The sequence below is a fragment of the Acinonyx jubatus genome, chromosome X, assembly GCF_027475565.1.
Source record: "Acinonyx jubatus isolate Ajub_Pintada_27869175 chromosome X, VMU_Ajub_asm_v1.0, whole genome shotgun sequence".
Classification (NCBI taxonomy): Eukaryota; Metazoa; Chordata; class Mammalia; order Carnivora; family Felidae; genus Acinonyx; species Acinonyx jubatus.
Window position 1 is genome coordinate 15,601,884 of NC_069389.1, and position 23,458 is coordinate 15,625,341.

A 23,458-nucleotide genomic window follows, 5' to 3' on the forward strand; every position below is an offset into this window, starting at 1 on the left:
CATGCTGTGGAAAACCAAAAAATGCAGCACAAGTAAGCAGGGTGAGCTAAGGGGACGGGTCTCGGGACGAGTGGGCCAGGGCACGGCTCATTGAAAAGGTGAAGTCCAAGCAAAGCAGCCGGGGAAGAGGCATGCAGGCAAGTGAGCAGGTGGATACAGGGTGTCTAGCCACGAGAAACCACTGCGGTAAAGGTCCCCAAGGGGGAAAGTGTTTGGTATGCTTAAAGAAAAGCAAGGGGCCAGGACAGAGGGAGCGAGGCGAGAAGGCGAGGGAGAAAGTCCAAGTGGTAACAGAGTCGAGTCACTTCAGCCTGGGGGCCCTGGGGAGGCCTTTCACTTTGGTTCTCTGGAGAGCCTCTCCAGGGGTGCAAGCAGAGGAGTGGCACGATCAGACTTGGGATTTCAAAGGATCACCCTCACTTCACTGTTGAGACTAGACTGTAGGGGAAGGGGAAAAGCAGAAAGCCCTATTAGGAGGCCACTGGGTGATGATGAGAGAGCAGGGGCGCCACGGAGGCGATGAGATGATGAGTCGTGGTGGGTGCTCAACATTCACAGGAGGCAGAGCTGATGGAGTCTCCTGATGGATCGGACGCGGGTTATGAGAGAAGGAAGTCAGGGATAACCCTAAGGCTTTCGTCCCGAACCTGTAGGAGGGGAAGTAGGACGCCCTTCCCTGAGACAGGGAAGGCTGTGGGCAGAGTGGTTTGAGGGGGATGATGAGGAGTTCAGGGTTGGACAAGCTGGTAAGAATTTAAGGTCTTCACGTGGAGATGTGCAATTCGGCAGCTGGGCATGTGGCCCTCGGGTCCAGAGGAAAAGCGTGCTGAGGTACAAACTTGGGATTATTATCTGTGATGCCGATACTGCTACTGCTAATGACCCAATTTACTACTGTGGTCAGAACAAATATTCATAGCATTAATAAAAGTCACACACACACACACACACACTGTCCTTCTACACAGAGGAGAATAAGACCACGAATCATAAAGCAAACAAAAGGCATTAAGCGTTTGCTGACCAAGTGGGTCATGTTCATTTCAACCACTGGAGTAAAATGAAGAAAAACTACATCCATCGTTTCTTCCCAAGATGGGGACTTGCTCTTTTGTAAATACTTACAGGAGTCTGAGAGTGATCATGTGAAAGAGAAATGAGCTCGCAAGCTGGTATAGCATCTAGACAGTTTTCAGATCTTGAGACACATCGTCTATTGCTTACTGAAAGAAACAAGGCTGGCTCCGATAAGCTGCAGTGAAAGAAGTGCACATGGAACAGTCTTTCATGTCTAAATCTTTCTGCCTTTTTTTCATCCTCAAGAGAACTAAGTGTCCAAAAGTTTCCTTTCCAGATTGTTTCTAATGCATGACACCGGGCAAGGTTGCTGGGGGCAAGAGGTGGGTGGAAGTTCCACAGCTGTGGAAGATGATGGCAACTTTGAAAAATTCATTTCACCCGAAAAATGGAAACCATTTTAAAGCCACTGATAAACCTGCATTATAGGTGCTGCCAATGTCCCATCCCCCAAGCCTACTGGCACGAACATCAAAGCAAAAGATTCAGCACTAAATCGAATTCACCAACATTCCTTAAGCACAGCACGAGTGTAGCTTATTACGATCTGGAAAATTCCACAGAAGTTATCAAATTCTAAGTAAAGCTATGGTGCTCGGAAGCGTACCACAGTAGACCTCACCGACAGCCACAAGTGCGAGGGCTCTGGGTGTGTTGCTGTGGCAACCGTGTACTCGGCAGCAGGACGCCGCCTGCCTCTCGCCAACCCAGAACCAGAGGTGGAAGAAAACAGCCAGCTTCCTGATGGTAACCATCCAGGGAGTCTCAGCACGGCCCGTCTCCATCACACACACACGCAGGAGGCTTCCTTTCGGCAGTCTGAAATCATTCCCACCTAACTCCTAGAGGAAAAGCGCACAACCCTTTCCTCTAACGCAGAACCAGTCAACCAACACTCGCAGGCACGAGGCACTGGAGACGAGGACGAGGAGAAGTGAAAGATGAGCCGGGTCCAGGCATGAGGGGCTTTTCGGGGGCGGGGGGCGGGGAACCGAGAAGTGTAGGTCCATTTGAAAAGTCACACAGAGACACATTCCATTGAGAGATCAGTAAGAAAAGAAGCCACAAACTGGAACGTGAGCCCTTCCAGGAAAGCAGTTCCCACACGGAGGGAGCACCTCAAAGGGGAGCAGGCGAACAGCCCGCACGTGAGGACGCCGACACCCCCAAAAGAGGCGTAAGGAGTCTCAGATGCCAAGCCCTACAACGGACTTTTGGGTGCTCTGCACTATGTTGAAATAAAGCAAAAACCGTCAAACATACCTTCTCCACCGGTAGAAAGTCATTCTCTACTTCAATCGACCTTGGTCTTAGTTTTATTGGTTTGTCTTTGAATATATCTCCAAAGCCCACTCCCTTAACTTTCTTCGGCTGGATTGCTGCGGTTGCGACTGTCCCGTTGGCACCTTCGGATTTGGTACTGCTCGAGTCACCCCCATCACTCTCGGAGCCTGTGGTTTCCCTTAAACCTGTCAAGAGTGGGGACGGGGAGAGAAAGAGCTCAGAAATCAGCCATAGCTGTGAAGCACCTCACAGCCAGCCAGGAGCCACCTCTGAAAGTGTTTCTGGGCACAGGATAACCTGCACTGGGACTTTTCATTTAGCGCGTCGAATACGTTGCATTTGGGTGGCTCTGAGTTTTGTTCAATCTCCCCACCCCCAGCCTTTAATTTTAAGAAGTGAATCGAAATTCTTTTAAAAAAATCTAATTTCAAAGCAGATCTCTTTGTAAGCGTGATATTTCACCTCTCTTCAGCCGGAACCTGATTCTAATACAAATTTGTTTTGCCACAGTCTGTGCAACAACAACCCTCCCCACCCTGTCCTCGCCTCCCCACCCAGTCAGTACCACATACTGTACCTCCAATCTCTATGACTCATGGCAATTAGCAATTAGCAATGAAAGTAACATTTCCTGAAGGGAAACTGTAAAGCTAAAAGCCATTTAAACAAATTAGCAATTAAAGAAACCACACAAAATTATGACTGCCAAAGAATTAAATCTCTTTGGATGGTTTCACAAGGAATAAATGCACGCAGGCATGATTCTCTAGGAAAGCATTAAACCAAACTTGACATTGAGACGCTTTCACTGGCGAGATGACTGTGTTTGTTAAAGAGGGAAAGGAAGCTGCCCTCCCGGAGGCCAGAAGCCCCCAAGCCTACTTCTCTTCTTCCCTCCTTTAATACCACCATCTTCCCAAAGCTGAATCCCTTGCTAAAGAAGGACGTTGGGGACACGACACCCTTCCTTTGACCTCTTGCGGCAAGTGTCGGAAGTCATCAAATAGTTATCAGCAAGACAACGTGAACACTTACCTCCCAGATTCTTTTTTCCCCAGGCTCTGCCCACAATCATGCTCCTAAAAGGAAGAGCCTATTTGTTTCCTACTTAATTTCTGAGTGTACATTCTTACTTTGAAAGTCAGTACACCAGTCATGCCATCAAAGGGCGGGATTCAAAGGATATCTTATGGAATACTAGTCTGCCATTCACTTGGTCTCTAAAACCTCTAGCTGTGGAGAATAGTTCCTGAACATTGACTACATGTGCCCTGATGACAACAATGCCCTTGATGAAAGCACATCATCAAACTTTGTTCCGTATTAACTGATTGTGCGTTATCTTTCTGTAGGGGAAGGTGGCCTCCTCCTAGTACGTAAGAACAAGACACCGAATAATTGCTCACATAAAGCGTTAAAAAATGTCGAAGTCATTCAAATAAATAAGTCTCAGTGCAGGAAGAAACTGTTAAATGAAAACAGATAAAATATAGAAAGGTCATTATAAATTGCTAACAAGTTTCAAAATCAAATCCTTAAAATTAAAACAATGGCTGTGTTTGTTGCTGCTGCTGTTTTTAATAAAATGGTTACTTATAAGCCAAAAAGGAAGGGGGGGGGGAGGAGGACGATCCTTGGTGTACATTTGAATTAATTCAAGAATAGCATCTGTGAGCAAAAGCGGAGGGCAGGGCGCTGAGAAGCAGCCTACAGCAGTGGGGTCAGCCACAATTTCTAGGACCGGAGCTGAGTGTGCAAACACGGACAACCCCTCTGGATTAGCTACCCGTTCATGTGTTTATCTGTTCATTGTTTTCGGAAATATCCCTGCTGGAGATACAATTTTGGAGTCTAAATATTGTGTCATTCCCCCTTTAACATGTTCTCATTTCGCCGTATGGATTCTTTCTATGTGATAAATGGCTTGTATATTCCTTTCTGGGTTGGAAGGAACCATTTGAGGGTGGAATAAAGAAAGAGTTAGTGGCAAGAAACCATCACCATCCTGCCCTCCCCACCAGCAGCACCAGCAGCACTAGCAGCAGAGCAAATGGTTTAGGGCAAGGCTGTGTGAGTTCTTCAGAGAGAGGAATCTGAAGGAGTCTTCTATCATTCCTCATGAGGTAGAACCATAATATCTGCGACCACTGCCGTTTGGATTTCCCTGAGCTTCTGGTTTCATGGATTTGCTGCCTCCCGGGCTCATCTTAATGACTTTATATTAATCACGGTGAGAAATGCTCTTCGCGTAACACAGGGAGAGGTGGCGCGGTCACTCAACCACGTAAGTACGGACCAGGAAGGAAACACACGGCAGATTTGTCTTCCAGACATTCTGGCAGCCTGCTTCTGTCACTTTTAAGTAGGTAAATTACATAGCTGAATATCTGGGTTGGTGAAATAACTCAGAATCTAGCTCCTTCCCTTTGGAGGGAAAGAAAGGTGACTTTCCGTTTTTATGTCAGTTTGGTGCCGTATCTTTTACCTACCGGTGCTCATCACACACGCTATCCCGTGAAGTATGCCAGATTCATGCTCAGAATGCCAGGCGACACCCACAGGCAGGACAGCCCAGAGTGTGGGCTGGGGGCTGGGGGCCGGGGACAGTTCACGAAGGGGTCGTTGCTGTTGCACAGTGAGATCAGCACAGGCACTGCGCATGTTCAGAAACGCTTATAGCAGAGTGCACCAGTATGCCTTCAGACACGTGGCCAGTGGGCTCGTCTGGGTGACCAGGGAATAGACCAATCCTGGTCAAACGCCTGTGGTGAGGTGCAGATGGCACATTGCATGCACAGTAAAGTCATGTTCGCCAAGACCAGGTATCTGTCCCCGGGGGGATGGAAATAAAAATAACTTCACCACAGACAGTCCGAGAAGCACGGTTCTGGCACTCACATGCGAACCTTCTCTTGCATCACTGGTGTATACGTAGGTACGTGCGCGTATGTGTACAGACACACCCTATGTATTTTCTTTGCCATGTGGCGGGCCAGATGACTTAATAAATTACACTTTCATGTAATTTACCTTAATATTCATGCACGGATCAGTTCAGACCTGTGAGTCATTTTTGTTTAAATTTAAAATGCACAAGTACAGTGCTGTTCAGTGGCAGGAACTGTTCTAAAGGCTTCACGAAATTGACTCGTTAATCTCATTCACCTCCTTCCCCTCAACTTTTGGCAGCTTTATTTCACGACACAAAAGGCTATACGTTGGTCCTGCCAAAGGAAGTCTGTCGTGTGGTGACTGGCTGTGAGCAAGGCGGAACACCACTTCTGGCATGGACCGTCATGCCAAATTCTCATTTCTTTGAACAACACAATGAAGAAATGGTTTATTGATTTCCAATGGCCCACTCAGGAAAAGCAGTAACCACGAGAGGATGACAGCTCCAGGGGAAGCCGTCTTACACCGGCTCAGAGGCCCAGAGATACTGGTACAAGTATGTATGCCATGACAAATGCTACTGGTCTCTTCTCTGCACGCATGGTTCATGCACGCATGTTACACACATGGCAGAGGCACAAAGCAAACAAGAAAGCGCCAGGGCTGGTGATGAGAATGCTCCTGTAGCACACACCAAGGAGACAGCACTTATTCAGGCAGATAAGTCCATGTCCTTGGATCAGAAATTCACACGGACACTTGGCAGAAGCATGAGCAGCTCAGGAAAGTGCGGCCACGTCAAGAACCACGACTACCCGGATCTTAACTTTACAATTGCTTCCTGCTGTTCATTAAGGTCACTCACTGTAATAGCGTCTGTGGCCCTCCGTCTTGCCCGGTGCAGCTCGGTACAGAATTGTCCCTTCAAAGGTAGTCTTTCCTGACAGTGAATGAGAGAAGAGAAGGGGAGAGAAAAACAAGAGGGGGGAAGGGGGAGCAAATGATGGCAAAAGAAGGAAGAGGGAGAGTCTTTAACTGAACTTGCTTTCAGTGAATCCGCTGTAAGAGTTTTATCAGCAAATTAATTAGAGACCATTAGGCAGAATTTACGAAATTTTACAGAATGAGCCCAAAGTCCCCACGCCATGAGCACCCGGAATCGGGGCTTGCCTCTGCAAATGACTGGCATGGAGATTATGCCCAATTTAAACTGGAAGCCATTTCCACATTTTAACGCAAGAACAGGAAAACCTCAATTAACCAGAGGAAATCCAATTCATCATATTCCTTAACGAACTCAGCTGTACAATGCAAACTCCTCTTTGGAGAGTATGGCCCACACATAATACAAATTTAGGCCCATTGTCTTTTATCTTCTACCCCTAGAGCCCTGTGTGATACAAACTGATATCCGTGACCCCAAGATTCTAAAAAAAAAAAAGCACAGAGTTCTCTTCAAAGATTTTATGCTTAGTACCTTTCAGCAAGAAAAGGTACTAAAGTGCTAGAGGAGGGTTTTCACCAAAGATGTTTAGAACCAATCGTGGCCTCCGTGTAGACGTTAGGGGTTTTCTGCTTAGCACTGAGAACACCAGAAAACCCTATTTTTCTTGGAACACCTTGATTGACCTTTTGCCATATCAGTCATGAGACTGTACTGAAGCATGAGGACGTAGGACTCACTCGCTGTCAAATGTCAAATGATCTCTTTTTTGTTGTTGTTACGAGTAAAGGTTACCGATAGCATAGGACTAGACACACAGCTAAAGCCCAAATCTCTCTGGAATCATGAATAAGTACAGAAAATACACACACACACACTGCCCTAGTTTGAGTGTATATACACACACACACACATACACACATACACACACCAGAGAATACTATCGGCAGGTGAAATGGTTTGCTAAAGGCAAACTCAATTTATATATGCATCACTTTAAATTATCCAACGAACAGGTTCTCTTATGGCTTACAAGCTAAATATCCAACTGGAGCCCAGTCATACAGCTCACTCATAATCAGCCTGAAGGAGGGAAAGGCAGGCTATGTTTACAGAGAGAGGAACTGAGAGGGAGGGAGCGACTTGTCTCACTTCTTAGAACATTCTTTAGGAAAATGGAAAACCCCAATAAGGAACCACCAAGTCAGCTTCTGGGCCGCGTCGCCCCTGATACATGAAGAGAGCTGTGAGTGATCAGATCAGCGACTGAAATGCCCTCAGGTATGTCCCATTTCCGTGTCCTACAGGCATGGTGGGACACCGTTGCCCTGAAATCTGCCCTTTATGACAAATATGCTCCATCCAATTAAAGCACAAATTTAGATGTTCACAATCACTGGCTGCATAAGAACCATCCAAAGAAACAATCAAGTGTTCCAAAGGTTCTTGTTACATTTGCAGTCCTTGAGGACTCTGATGACAAAAGAGTGGAGCAAGTAACAGCCGTTGCTTTCTTTGGGCAAATTTTTACTCCCCTTTGATCATTAAGGTGACATTACTCCTAAGGAATGTAGATGTTTTGCAATCAAGGCCCTCCCAAAATGAACAGCAAGGGTCCTCTCGGCGTCAGAAAAAGTAAACGTAAGAAGAAGAAATCAGTATTTTGATAAAGTCCCTCCAAATATAACAGAACCTCCCTGCGTTCTTTCCTAGGACCAAGTCTGAGGATCACTGAGGGACACCACAGCTCTGATGTCTCCGAACGGCCAAGTGTTGGTGCAAAACCCCCTGTATGCTGTATGCCTGGGCTGGGACTGAGTGAGGACATACTTGTTCTAGCTGAAGAGCAAAAGAGGGACACCTGGGCGGCTCAGCTGGTTGAGCATCTGACTCTTGATTTCGGTTCAGGTCATGATCCCAGGATCGTGGGATCAAGCCCCGCGTCAGGCTCTTTGCTAAGCATGGAGCCTGCTTGGGATTCTCTCTCTCTCTCTCTCTCTCTCTCTCTCTCTCTCTCTCTCTCTCTCTCAGATAAAAAAAAATAATAATAAAATAAAGAGCAAAAGAGATGGGCAATTGGAAGAAAGTTCATGAATATAAGTGCTGTTTACTCTATTGGGAGAAATCCTCTAGCATCACTATTAAATATTAACACTTAAATATTTTGCAGAAAACGCTGCAAAAAGGAAGAATTTTAGAATTTCACCACAAAATCGTATGCTTATCGTAGCATTTAATTTTGCCTGAAACTGTTCCGTCAACTTGTTAATTGCGCTTCACTGCTAACAGAAGATCATACACAAAACAAATACCATCTAATATTAAAAAGAACAGAATATACAAAACAAAAAAGAACAATCTGTTTCTTACAACTAATGAAATACGATATTTGTGTATCATGAAAGTGGTGTGCCCCAAGTTTTAAAAGGCTGTCTCCATCTTTGTCTTAGCTTCACAAGTCACTAAAGCATCAGAATCTAACATTCCCAATTAAGGAATTAGGAAAACAACAAAGTCAATTCAAACTGAAATCTCATGGCTGTTAATGGTTATAGAATGGAAATGCAGATTTCTCCCTCTGAAAATTATGGAAAATAATTGAAAATGTTTCTGTAGCTAAACAATGTCTCTTTAAGGAAAATTAACAGGAATACTTTTTAGTTTTACAACAATTACTTCAGAATCTGAGAAATTCAGTAACATTAAAAAAGATGTTAGAAACAAGAAAATACATGTTTATGCCTTAAATATGAAGCAAAATTTGTCTGAAAATGAGATCGGACAATAGTAAGATCTGGATTTGCCCCTCAGCCCAAAGAAGTCTTATGGATTCAGGATATTCTCTGATTACAATTTAATAGATCAATAGAATTTCTGACTAGCTACATTTTACATTATTTAGTCAATACTAGCACATGCAAAGCAGAAAATGAAAAGGTAATTAATCCTGATCCGTGATAAGAAGAAATAAGCTAAACTCCACTACAATTTGAAATTTGTCAGACGCTCTGTGAAAGGGGAAACTGCAGGCCAGAATAAAGGCAATACCAAAGTGTGTGTGGAAAGCCTGCATGTGACTGCGGCCGTGTCACTCATAAGCCATGCCACACCCAGGACTTTGTTTCACTAGACTTTAGTGTTCTTATCTGACACCAGGCCAGAAGATGGCTAAATTCCTTTCCATCCCTGACATAAGATCCTGCCTGCACTATTATTACAACTACTGGGATGTTTTATTTTGTAAAAACCTAATTTACTCAAATTTTTTTCTCCGTTGGTCTGCTACATGGGAGCCCACTTCGTTCTTTTAAAACGTTCCTGGGGGGCCTGGGTGGCGCAGTCGGTTAAGCGTCCGACTTCAGCCAGGTCACGATCTCGCGGTCTGTGAGTTCGAGCCCCGCGTCGGGCTCTGGGCTGATGGCTCAGAGCCTGGAGCCTGTTTCCGATTCTGTGTCTCCCTCTCTCTCTGCCCCTCCCCCGTTCATGCTCTGTCTCTCTCTGTCCCAAAAATAAATAAACGTTGAAAAAAAAATTTTTTTAAAAATTAAAAAAAAATAAAATAAAACGTTCCTTGTTGGTGTCACTTTGCAAGCCCTAACAGATCCCAGTGATAATCATCAGTGGCTGCTAACATTCAAAAAGAAAGACAGCCAGACCTTATGAGCCTCCATATAGATGACCCATCACCATCTATGAAGTTTGGGGGAAAAAATGTTTTATATCAATTATCAACTTATAGGAACACAGAGTCAATGATATAGCAGAGGTGAAATCGGCAAAGACTTACAGTGGGAAGTTAATGGACAAAGGACATCAGTTTGTTCAGTAAAAAATTACAAGGAAAAAAGGAGAGATGGAGAGGAATCTATAGGTTTAGAAAGACTTGAAACATAATCTGATTATAATCAGACACAAATTACAATGCACGTACCTCCTTCGCATGCACATTCAAACTAACAAATTGTACTAAAAATAAAAGATCCTGAGGGGAAGCGGACACTGACTGCACCTGTAATTCCACTGAGGAACTGCCATTATTTATTTATTTTTTGGGGGGTGTGCAATAGGGTATTTTAAGGCACCTTCTTATTGATACATATTGAAATATTTATGGATAAAATTACACGATATCTGGAGTTTGCTTCAGAATAATATGGGGGAAGATCGTGCAGTGGTATAAATAGAATCAAGTGGCCAAAGGCCGATAGCTGCTGAAGCTGGGTGATGAGCACTCAGGGGTTCATTACACTATTCTCTTGACTTGTATGTATGTTAGAAATTCTCTATAATAACAAGTTTATAAAAATATCTGAAAAAGTACCTTTAATGTTTCATAAATCCTATAAAATGTAAGTGTTTTCAAATTTAAATATGCAGCAAGTTTTTGCTACTACATAGCTATGAATTTTCTTATCTGAGGTAAAAGATTTAAACCAACATATCAACCAACCCAATTGCTGTAACTCTTTCCTTGACAGATTAGATTACCCTGAACAAAGATCTAAAGTTCAGAGATTTTCATAAGCAACCACCATATATAAAAATACATCAGGGTAAAAGAAAAGCAAGTTCAAGCAATTTGCACCTGTCATTCAAAGATGAAAATGCCGCCTTCGAGTGACAAAGGATTCAGCAAGAGCTTACTGAACCCCTGCCATGTGTCAAGCTGTCCGGGCACACTTCTGCATAAATACAATGCAAGGTCTCTTCGATCACATTCATCACTGGTTGACAAAACTCAACTTAATAACTATGCTCAAATACTTTCTGGAAATAGAAATATGAAGAGTACAAATACCAAATAATTATGTACACATATAGGTGTGTGTGTGTGTGTGCAAGATAGAGATATACAAGGACACAATGTACACAAAGTTGTATTCATATGCACCAGGACATAGATTTTGTCTGTCTTAAAAAACCTCACCATGATGTCTGGTAGCATTTAAATTAAGAGGATTTTTAGGATGCCACCAGCCTCTCTAAAAATTACCAAAATGGCACAAACATTAGGAATATTAAGTGGGCTGTCCTAACACAGACCTTGATTAAATACAGCTTAGCTCATACCAGAGTAAAAACCTAGATGTCTCTTGTGCATTAGCCATACCTTTGTCTTTCTCAGTTTTATGATAAAAGTAAATAGGCATTTACTATAGTCACACAGGATATTATCTCCGGGGAAAACTGGGTGATGGGTATGTGAGATCTCTCTGTACAGTTCTGGGTTGTTTTTTTTTTTCGCAACTTCCTGTGATTCTGTAATTATTTTAAAATTTAAAAAGTTAAAATAAAGCACATTGAAACTACTGATGCCATTCTCTGGCAGTAGAGAACAAGTAGGATCATTCTAAAGCTAAAGGTTCCACTTAAACAAATCCTCCCAGTATACATAACTTCTGTGTGTGATCTGATCTACATTTTATACATTTTACCATCTGATACACATTTTATCATCAGAGTGTAAACAGCTACTGAAAAACCTATGAGAACACTGAGAGATGCTCTTTCTCTTTCAGGGGATTGCTTCAAGGCAGCAAGCCACAGGGACGTTATCATCACATCTGCTTTTCTATGAAGTCCTTTGTGACCACCATTGTCCCCACATCCCGATGGGACTGGTCTCTCCACCTTTGTACACCATTTTCCTCAGCCACCCATGGAGCACATGGGGCACCTCCCTGAACTGGTTTCTGCACCCAGTTTCTATAATGTAAGCTGACTGAAGGCAGGGAACCCATCTGATTTGTCTCTGCATATCTTCAGTGTCTTGTGCAGTGTCTTAGTAGTAACAGGGGCTCAGTAAAGGTTGGATGTATGAGGAATAGAAGAAAATGAGGAAGAAAGGAAAAAAGGAAGGGAGGAAGGAAGGGAGGAAGGGAGGAGGGAAGGAGGGAAGGAGGGAAGGAAGGAAGGAAGGAAGGAAGGAAGGAAGGAAGGAAGGAAGGAAGGAAGGAAGGAGAAAAGATGGATAGATATGGGCGGACAGATGGAGAGATGGAGAGATGGGCCCTCTTGTCCTAACTGTACATACTGGAAGATTGCCAAAGCTCTGTAGTTCTTTCAGAAGCATCCATCCTTGTTAGGAGACCATGCCTCTTCAGGGACCTCACAACCCCCTCAACAAGGGACAGAATTTGAGGTAACTAAATGTGGCTGCTGAAATTTGGGGCTCTCCTAGTCCTGAAATGGAGGGCTTTCAACTGAATGAGTGTTAGGGAGAAAAGTCTCTCCAAGAGAAACAGCCCCTGCCAAGTATGTGAAGGAAGGCTAGGTGACCAGTAGAGACCATTCCACTGAGTCTCCTAACCTCCTACCCCAGAAATTCCAGCACCATGTGTTTTGGGCTGAGGGAGTCAGGCAGGATCAAAAGTCCATATTATTAAATCAGAGCAGGAGGAGACAGTTTATTTCAGTAATTCCAAAAATACAAAAGGCATTACTTCTCTGACCCTTCAGCTCTGAAAGCATAGCTAACAATGGCAGGATACCGAGAGGTCAAGGGTCTCCCAAACAGGTTGTCCGATACCTCTCCAGATCTCTTTTTCTGCCTCAGCCAAGGAGTCCCAAAGTAATTTAAACATGCAGAGACAGCACTTCAGTGAGCAGGGTACCGAATGGTATGCAGCAGCCTCAATATATAAACTGGTTACATCCCGGGCTTTATCAGGATTAACAATGAAAGTGACCGTTTACGGACAGCCTTATATGGGCGAGGTGTTTATGTACATAATTGCCGTTAGAACTCATAACACACTCCCCCATGGAAATAATGGTATAATGATCCGATTTGGTCCTCCGTCTTAGAAAGCCCATTTAATCTACAACATCCTTGAGGTACAGTATTGTTATTGTAGGACCCAATTACCAGGGACAACTGGGAAGCAGAGAATCACCTGACCCCAAGCCAGAGAAGGCAGCAGGAGCTGCAAGATGCTTCATTTGCTCCAAAATCACCTCCCATCTTTCCTACCACAGACCCTAGGATGGAACGGAGTTCAGGGGTGGGGTGGAGTGGGGTCCCTGGCTCTGGCAGTGGAAGGAAAGGGTATAGCTGAAGCCTATGAGCCAACCAGCCAGATCTGCTGTTTCTATGAATGACAGGCCATAGGAGCCCACGCTACTGAGAGACCAAGGGAAGAAGGTCACTCGAGCACTTCTCCAGAAGTGGCTTTACCTCCAAATCGGGAACCTGTCCATCGTGCTACTGGTTACATAAAAGAGACACAACTAACTTGGGAGCACCACTCAAGTCAGATTTTCCCAAATGGAAAAGAAAGACGTTTTACTATTATTTTGACAGCACTGGGTTTAAAAGGGGAGTCTGCCACCCCAGGGAGTGGCGCACCACTATGACACAGTCGAGCCGCTTACGACATTCACACCATGACCTTGGCTCAAGACGGCACATGAGATACACAGACGCCCACGTAGGAAGTTGGGTTAGCGACTGGGAGAACAAAGCTTCCCGGTCCTGACCTTTTGCTCCATGAGCTGGAAAGGGCAGCAGAGAAGCTGGAGGGAGGAGAGCTTCAGGCCCTGGAGAAAGAAAGACCTGGAGTTCGTTCTCACCATCGCAGAAAGACACGCATGCTCACCCAAGGTGGGGCTGGACTCTCCGCTGTCTTGTCATACTTGTAAGAAACCTGGCATGCAGTCGTCCCGAGCACAGCCCTTCTCACCACCAGCGGGTTTTGTGTGTGTGGGTGTGCCATTTTTCTCCAAGTTGCTCAAGGGACGGTGAGAAATACAGTCTTGTTTGGTTCATTTAAAAAATAACTATCAACTTGCAGGGAGTGACACTTTAGAAGTGTATGGAAGCACAGTAATGGGAGCCAGAGGGGAATAGGACCACGGCATGAAGGCTGACGGTCACTCATCCAGAGATGCACAGTGTGCATCTGCACACTCACAAAGGTGTGCAGTTCACACCTTTACAATGATAACCTACTAAACCACAGGGGTTAAGGCAGCATAACCAAGAGTGTACTCGTGAGCTTCTGTCACTATCACTCGGCACAGGCTACAGAACAGAGGGGTGGCTGGAGCAGCACCTGTGGGTGCCCGCACTCCCTTCCTGCATCGGGGGCTTCCTTACTTGACTTGGAGAGCTGCTCATCCTGGGAAATGCCCAGGTCATCCGATTCCCCCGACAGCTCCTTGATGAAGTTGGAAGGAAACATTCCAGTCTTTCCATTGAGAACGCCTTCCCACCATCCTTCTTCTACCTGCACAGATGCAAACACAAGAACAGAGATGCAGGACTCAGGTTAGACACTGTGGTTCCCAGTCTTCTCTCCCACCTGTATGGTGCACAACGCAGAGCCCACACAGGGAGAGCAGAAGGACCCAGAGTTTACAAGTTAACAGGGAATGAGATCACCAACCTCATGGAGTCTTGAGATTCAGACTCGGGGTGGGGGGGCTGAGCCTGGGGCCCATAAACACAAGTGGAAAATAACTAACTCTTCGTTTTTGCTAACCTCAAACTAAAATTTGGCATTTCCTTTGCTTACAAAATGTAGGTAACACAATAAGAGTAGACGGACCTGTGACTGGTCACCAAACAACTCATGGACATATTCATATCGCATCACAGATGGTGTGGGTATCTCAAGATATCATTTGCACCCATCAGTACTATGAAGTGGTGATAGTTACCAACCTGCTGGGGACCTTGTTATTTAATGTGTTCGTAGGGAATTATATATTAATTAAGATAAGAGGTTAAACTTAGATTATCATATCAAAATTTGTTTCAAAAATAGCTTGATAGCTACTGCAATGGTTCCCTTTATAACCGTAGGCTTCATTTTATGCATTTCAAACCATTATTTAACAACTGACCATGGCTTCCCCAGACTACCCAAATTAACTAGATGGCCTAAGGAAATCAATTGACAAGCCCTGAGCTACAAACTCAACTGGAAGGGAGAACTCCCTGCAGGTTTCTGAAGGGTTGTAGATAAGCCTGAGAAGAACCACAACTGGGTGAAGAGAGACAGGGAGGGCGGCCAGACTGGAGTCCTCTGGCTGGGAGAGTGAGGCCGGATCTCGGGGAGCAGTGACAGTGCAGAAGGCATGTATGGATTGGAAGGCCCTCTGAGGTATGAGCTGGTCTTGAGACACCAGTTCGCTGGGACGATCAAGAGGAAGGTAAAAAGTCATTCCAAGATTTCGTGATGGAGCCACTAAGAGAACAGCAAGATGGCTTCTTGGAGGAAAGTGACAGAACATTCTGAGAAGAAGCAAGCATTAAGTTACTTGTGTGGGCGATATAACAGAGACCCTGAACCTTTGGAATTTTGTTTTACCACATGCATATATCACCAATTCAAACTGACAAATACAATTTAACAGCTAAAACAATTAAAACAAAAAAGATAAGGGATATTAGAGTCAAAAGTCCAGTTCAAATCCTACTGAAGCTTAGCAGTTGTCTGACCTCATTCAAATTTCCTACCAAACCAAACCCTGAGTTCCTATCTATACAATGGGGATAATGAATACACTCATTCAGTGTTAAAGACAAATGTATTACGACTCTACACTAAGGGCTAGGGACACAGAACTGTACAGGGCATCGCTGTTTTTTCCCTCAAGCAGTTGACAATGCAAGCAGTTGACAATGTACGAAGGGAGAGAGGGCACGTGATCGAAAGAGGGGAGAGGACTGGTGTGACAAAAAGCTAGTAATGGGCAGTGGATAGATGGGAAAATGCCATGACGCAGCACAAACCAGAATGGTTACACAAAGTCGAGCTCACTGAGATTTGGGATGCTACAGGAAGCCTTTGAGAAAAAAAAAATCAAAATTAAGGTTGGCCTTGAAGAGGATGAATGATAGATGTAAGTAGGAGAAGGGGGTGCGTGAGACACTCCAGAAAGGGGGGAGCTGACAGGACCTGTGCAGTGGAGACAACGAGAATGCCGTTTGGAGCATTTGTTAGGGAACTCATGAAATACAGACTTGCACAGTGGCGAATATATCTGCGTGATCACAGAAATCTTCGGGAAAGCATCCAGACATCCATGTACAACTGTCCCAGTGACTATTCAATACCAAATCGTGGCATTTAACAGCATTTAAGTTGAAACCATTCCATGTTACTATGCCAACTCAACTGATATGTGTTATTCTTTCAAGGAGCTTTTTATAGGATTAGGATGGTTGGGAAAATTCGCCATGAGCCTGAATATAAATAGTCACTGGATTTATAGCGGGGGTCCTTTGTACTTGTCCTGAATAAGAAACCATAAAACGACCTTCTTTCTCCCAGAATCACAGGGCAGGAGGAAAAACCGAGGGCACAGACCACAAAGGAGCAGTCCCTAGCGTAATCCCTGACAGACAGCGCAGGGCAGCCGGGCCAACTCCATTCATTTCGGTTTGACAGTATCTAAAACAGTTCCGTTCCCAGTAAAAGGCGGCTCCAGCCTGAGATCCCTGAAGGAAGTACTCCTGATGTGTGGGATTGGTCAGCCGCCTGCTGGGAAAACAGGGGTGTCTTCACCTCACCACACGCCCAGATGCCTGTATCCATGTCACGGCACAGTCTGAGAGGAGTGGCCAAGAGGGAAAGAGCAGAGGTCTATCATTAGCCACGCAGGCAGGGAGCGGAGGGGCAATAAAACCACCGCTCACTGCCTGGGGGGTACGCTCCCCATCACTGGAGCCGTGGCAGTGGGGGCAGGGCGGGTTGCCCGGCCCCTGGACCGGTGAGAGTCGTTCAGTGCTATTTCTTCCCTTACCCTGCTGCTTTAGTTGCAAGATCCAGGCTAGAGACAGGGTGAGGGGTAGGGGGTAAAAATGATCCTCGCCCTCTGACCATTCCTCTTCAGCAGTATTCTAGAGTTCAACCTCCCGTATTGAGATGAGGACACTGAAGCCCAGAGTGATTACATTCATTCCGTCAGTCAAAGAGTAGAGCACAGTACCTCACACTTTGAATAAACAAACAAAATGCCGGGAAATCATTCGAGGAAACCCGCCATGGGGGTCTATGAAGCCCTGGTTCGCCGACCAAAGGACCTGCGCTACTATGAGGAGCAAAAGGGACAAAAACTGTGGGACGTGTCTTTTGGACATGGGACATGACTGTGTTAGCCACTGTTCTTAATTAAGTGCCGCCGGGCCCAAGTGTGTGTGACCCTCTCTATCCGACCAATATTTCATAAGCTCCCAGCCTGCGCTGCCCTAGGACCTTGGGGCAGATTCAGTGGTGAACAAAACAAAGACACTGTGCTGGAGAAGCAACAAAGAAGGGAACATACAGACCCTGTGCACCCCCCACTTAGAACCCAAGCTTGCTTATGTTTGTTTGTCTATTTAAAAGAAAGAAATGTAGAAATGTGTCCCTTGGCAATAAAGTGTGGATTGTGGATGTTACCGAGGGCTTATAATTTCTGCCCCAAGGAGAGTAACGAAGGGGAGCCGATACCCACCTTCTCCGACACTAACACACATATCAATGGCCTTCTGCAGGCCTTGGCTCTAGGCTGAGAACAACGCCCACCCCGTGTCCCTGTGACCGACCCAGCCAGCTCCGGAGCCCATGGCTATGTCCCGAGAGCCAACCCCATCTTCGGCCCGGAGCTGGGAACAGGGTGGCTGGCTCCTGGCAGTGTTTGAGAAAGAAACTTCAATGGTTTATGCTGGGGGCCCTGCAATCCCCACGTCTTCACAATCACCAGCCTCTAAGTGGGTTCACTGCCCAAGGAGGCCACTTCGAGCTTTTAGCCCTGTTGGAAGCTGGGGAAGTGGCGGGGTGACTTTCAGCACTTCCAGCCAATTTTATACACATTATCTACATGCGTAAGGCACCAAAGAGGATGCCTGCGAATACAAAGATGACCATGCGGTCTGGGGTGCACAGCTATTCAAGAAGAGTTTCCGCTTACCAGCGTTCAAGTTTGACCTGTCAACCGTACTGAGAAAGGGACGTACTTTAAAGTCTACCTCAGGGTGCCGCTTAGGGGCTGCTATGGCTTTTTACATGCATGTAACCCTTCGTAGCCCACAGCTGGGTGAGAAGAACGCTGGAGGGGTAAGGGTGTGGGAGTCACAGGGGAGGGAGAGGCACACAGGCAAATGAGGTCAGCTCCATCGTTCCAAGAGCCGTTTTACCATTCTTTCCAGGAAGGAAAACGGAAGAGTCAAGCTTTAAGGAAAGGCCCACACCTTAACATGACTAAACACTTCCTCAAAATTTGTTCTGACTTCATAGGTTATATGAATCTATTTCCTCTAGGCTTTCCAATTTGTGGGTGAATAATGGCTCATAATAGTCTCTATCTATCCCTTGTATTGCTGTGTTATCGGTTGTAACCTCTCCTCTTTCATTTCTGATTTTATTTATTTGAGTCCTCTTTTTTCCTGGGGGAGTCTAGCTAATGATGTCTATTTTGTTTATCTTTTCAGAAGATCAACTCTTAGTGTCACTGATCTTTCCCATTATCTTTTTAGACTCCATTTCATTTATTTACGCTCTGATCTTTGTGTTCGCCTTCCTTCTACCAACCTTTCACTTCATTTGTTCTCTTCCTAGTTCTTTGAAGGTATTATGCTAAGTGAAATAAGTCAAAGAAAGACTAATACTATATGATCTCATATGTGGAATCTAAAAAAAAAACCCACAAACTCATGGATACAGAGAACAGACTGGTGGCTGGCACAGGCAGGGGCTGGGGGTACGTGAAATAGATGAAGGTGGGCAAAGTGTACAAAATTTTAGTAATAAGACAAATAAATCCCAGGGATGTAATGTGGAGCACGGTGCCTATAGTTAACAGTAGCATATTACATATTTGAAAGCTGATAAGAGAATAGATCTTAAAAATTCTCATCATGGGGAAAAAAAATTGTAACTACCTGTGGTGATGGATGTTAACTAAATCCATTGCTGTAATCACGTCGAAATATACACTACACATGTATCAAATCATTACCTTGCATGCCTAAAACTAATACAATGCTCTACATTAATTATATCTCAACATTTATTCAGAAATAATTAAGTGAGAATTTCCACACTGGCCCTTTCTCCTATCTTTGAGAGGTAAGGAAAAGTATTTTGAAGATATTTAAAACACTAGAAAAATATTTGGAGAGTTTTTAAGTTTCTTTTAAATTGAGGTATAATTCATATGATGCACACATCGTAACAGTACCAGTAAATCGGTCTTCACAAGTGCAAACACCTGTGTCACCCTCACCTCTATCAACATACGGAAAATTTCCATCACTCCAGAAGATTCCCTTGTGCCCGTTCCTGGTCAATCCACCTCCACAAGCAACCACTCATCTGATTTCTATCACCTGATTGATTTTACCTTCTCTAGAACTTCATGTGAATGTTCTAACGCACAGTTTTGCCTTTTGAACATTGCTGAAAAAATACGAAGTGTTTCTAGAAAACACCTTTTTCTATGAGTGGAATTAGTGAAAAAATATTTTTAAAGGAACCACTCCCTGAAGGCATAAATACCTACATTATTTTCCTTTTTAGTTGCTTTAAATAACCATCCCTGTTGATTGGGAGACATAGAAAGCTGGTTATGCCAAATATAAACAACTGTTATCTACGTCCTAAATGCCTGGGCCCGTCCCCACTCCCCCACCCCCCACACTCCTGTGTAGTGCATTGTCAAATTATCTCTTTCTGGCAAGGCCACAACGTTCCATATACATAGGAAGGTGATTTTTTATCCCCTCGTTCTTCTGAGAAGAAGCCTATTACACATGAAAGGGCCCCCTCAAAAGAGAAATCTGCAGAGTAATTCAAAGGGAAATGATTTAAGAAGACAGACAACTTCTATTTAAGACTTCGGCAAACTCTGCCCAATGAGACAGAGCAACATCCATGATGTTCCTCACAGTGGAAAGGGCTTTTGCGGACATCCTTCAGCAAAACTTGACAGTCCTATCCTTCAAAACAGCTACGGGCTTGACTACAGGCCTTCAAATTCCTAAATGACTCTATGCTAAGACCTTACTATCACTCTAGCTTGAAAATATGGGCAAAGAGTAAATTAAGCCAGTAAGATAACCTTTCTGATGAATCAAGATCTTGAAGTCTGGTGTCCTGTCACTATTCCCAGGTGAGAAAATTGTCTGTGGGAATGTGTCAATTTTAGAAAATCTATATGTAATAAACCTTTATTTATTTTTAATGTTTATTTATTTTTGAGAGAGAGAGAGAGAGCATGAGCAGAGGAGGGGCAGAGAGAGAGACACACAGAATCCGAGGCAGGCTCTGGGCTGTGAGCTGTCAGCCCAGAGCTGGATGCGGGGCCCAAACTCCCGAACTGCGAGATCATGACCTGAGCCGAAGTCGGACGCTTAAACAACTGAGCCACCCAGGCACCCCTGTAAGAAACCTTTAAATGGGGGTACCCCTTTAAAATTTCAGTGTGGGAGGCACCGTCACTTTTATGTCATCTGCATTTGACCACATCGGCCAGCTTCTGCTTCCTATACTCCACACGTGTGCTGGGAGGTTCACAGGTCATTCTGGACTCCAGAGCAAGGCTCTACGAATATCCCATCCTCCGTATTCCAGACTAGCCCAGCACCTTACACAATACACCCTGTGCTTGCTGAATTAATCCAAATACTTCTCACCTTCCACGTGCCCCATTGTTGAAATTCCTCCTGTTCTAGGAAGCATCTTCTCCACCCTCAGTGAGTGGAGAAGTTGTTAAATCTTTCTCATCTGTCAATGCCATCCTTTACCACTGTAGTACCATCCTGGGTCATTAGTTAGCTTCTTAGCTGTATGTGTCTTACCCTCCCTGACTATACTGAGCATGTATCGAGGCAGAGATTCTGTTCAATAAATCTTTGAATCCCTGTCTGTCACAGAGTATAAGCACTCAAATATGTGATAAATCCCATAGCTGTGTAAACCTCTTATAAATACATTTAAACTTGCAAACATGTTGCTTTTATACAGCTGTAGCCTGTTTTGTATGCTGATGATTCTAATACAATCACATTTTGTTTTAATCATGGCTTCCCTCACCTTAATATGCTCTATCATCTCTGCACATTACATAATCAGTCATGTCCACCCAAAGTTACTGGGAGAAATGAGCAAAGAGCAGCCTGAGCTCTTTGGGTCCTCGAATTTTAATCAACAAATTTTTATATTAATGTTATCTTTTTTTTTTTTTTGAAAACATAACAAACCCTTCTAAAGCAAGGGGTGCGTTAATGGGTAAGAATTTAGGTATGCTTTGATCACCTATTAATTAATCCACTTTTAAATGAACTTGCTTTCGAGGCACCTGGGTGGCTCAGTTGGTTAAGTGTCTGACTGACTTCGGCTCAGGTCATGATCTCACGGTTCATGGGTTCGAGACCCGTGTCAGGCTCTGTGCTGACACCTCAGAGCCTGGCACGTGCTTCGGATTCTGTGTCTTCCTCTCTCTCTGCCCCTCCACTGCTCATGCTCTGGCTCTCTTGGTCTCTCCAAAATGAATAAAAATGTAAAAAAATAATAATAATTAAATGAATTTCCTTTCTCATGGGCAAGCATAAAACAAAAGGCATCTTTCTTCATATGCAAGTCTTCAAAGTTCTTACACCAAAAATGAAATGAGGATTACCTGCTATTTTGGGTCCCTGGACCCAGTTCCAGTTGTGTGTGTGGGGGGGGGGGGGAGTGAGGTTTCCCCACACCAACAAGCGATTCTGCAGACATGAGCCCAGGGTTCTACCATTTAACTCAATTCTGACCCTATCTCCCCAGAGACAGCTTCATACCCCACAGGTGAAGAGCTCAGTCCTACAAGATCGCGCTCTTCCCTGTCCCCAACGTCAGACGCCAGTTTCAAATCCAGCTTGTCACCTGTACTTCTGACCCACTGGCTATAAATCAGAAGTTCCCATGACGCCCACCTCAGGGTCAATTAATTTCCTAGAGCGGATCCCAGAACTCAGGGAAACATTCTACTTAGCAGATCACAGACTTAATGTAAAAGGATCTAACTCAGGAACAGCTGGATGGAAGAGCTGCACAGGGCAAGGCACGGGGGAAAGCGCGTGGAGCTTCCGTACCCTCTCCAGACACCGCTCTCCACGCACCTCCCATGTTCACCAGCCCAGAAGCTCTCTGAATCTGTCCTTTGCGGGTTTTTTGGAGGCTTCATTACACACGCATGGTTGATTAATTCACCGGCCACAGGCAAGGGATTCAACCTCCAGCCCCTCTCCCCTCCCCAAGGTCAGTGGGTGGGACTGAGAGTTGCAACCTTCTCATCACACACGTTGGCTCCACTGGCAGCCAGCCCCAGTGCTTAGGTCTTTCAAAAGTTACTTCATTAACATAACAAAAGACACCTTTATCACTCTTTTAGGAAATGTCAAGAGTGTTAGGGGCTCTGTGACAGAAATGAAAGGCCAGATAGATATACATATTTCTTCTTATAATTCACACTATCATAAATGCCCATCCATACCCACAAAGGTTGTCTGATTTACAAAGTTCTGAAGAATTTGAACAGCCTGTTTAACGCTAGCTGAGAGAAGCAACCTCAGCTGTGGGTGCAAGAAGATGCCTAAGTTTGGGGCACCTGGGTCACTCAGTCCATTGAGCTCCTGACTCTTAATTTCAGCTCAGATCATGATCCCAGGGTTGTGGGATCAAGCTTCGGGCTGGGGCTGAGCATGGAACCTGCTTGAGAGGCTAGTGCGTGCTCGCTCTCTCTCTCTCTCTCTCTCTCTCTCTCTCTCTCTCTCGCCCCCCTCTGCCCCCCATTCCCCACTGAGCTCTCTCTAGCTCTCTCTCTCACCCTCGCCCCCCCATCCCCCACTTGTGCTCTCTCTCTGTTTCTCAAATTAAAAAAAATGCCTAAGTTTCTTGCAAGTCCAAGTTAGCATCTCTGCAAACTATAAGGCCAGGTTGGGGATTTTTAATCTGAAATTGAAGCCATTGGTCTCCAGGGAGCTTAACTAGGGACCAGTGAAAAATACCTCAAAAACAAACCACAAGGAACAAACCAAACCAAGTTATCTCTGAGAGAGAGACTGGTTGAGACCAAGTTCATCCAACCCAAGAGGAAAAGTGGCTCCTTTCCCAGGCTCTAGATGACATAGACAGGAAAACAAAGAGGCTTCAATGCACTTAAAAAAAAAAAAAAAAAGGCTAACAAGCCAGGTTTGAAACCCCAGAGCCCTCAAATGCCATTTCTCCTGATGAGCTTGTCTATATGCCATCTCTGGTCTTAGAATTAGAATTTCACCTGTATTTATTAGTCCCC

The 23,458-nt window shown here is 44.8% G+C and overlaps 1 protein-coding gene across 8 annotated transcripts in view; it reads right to left on the reverse strand.

The window, feature by feature from the left end:
- SH3KBP1 (SH3 domain containing kinase binding protein 1) overlaps positions 1 to 23,458 on the reverse strand; it is a 331,711-nt gene that overhangs the window by 131,981 nt on the left and 176,272 nt on the right. For 4 of the 8 annotated variants that reach the window (XM_027054604.2, XM_027054603.2, XM_027054600.2 and 1 more), the window contains 4 exons: positions 14,295 to 14,424; positions 13,676 to 13,735; positions 6,119 to 6,193; positions 2,341 to 2,546 (listed from right to left, as the gene is read on the reverse strand). In XM_027054604.2, coding sequence (XP_026910405.1) covers positions 2,341 to 2,546; positions 6,119 to 6,193; positions 13,676 to 13,735; positions 14,295 to 14,424 — 471 coding nt within the window. The remainder of the gene's footprint in view (positions 1 to 2,340; positions 2,547 to 6,118; positions 6,194 to 13,675; positions 13,736 to 14,294; positions 14,425 to 23,458) is intronic. The other 4 variants (XM_027054606.2, XM_027054601.2, XM_027054607.2 and 1 more) reach the window with 2 other exon arrangements.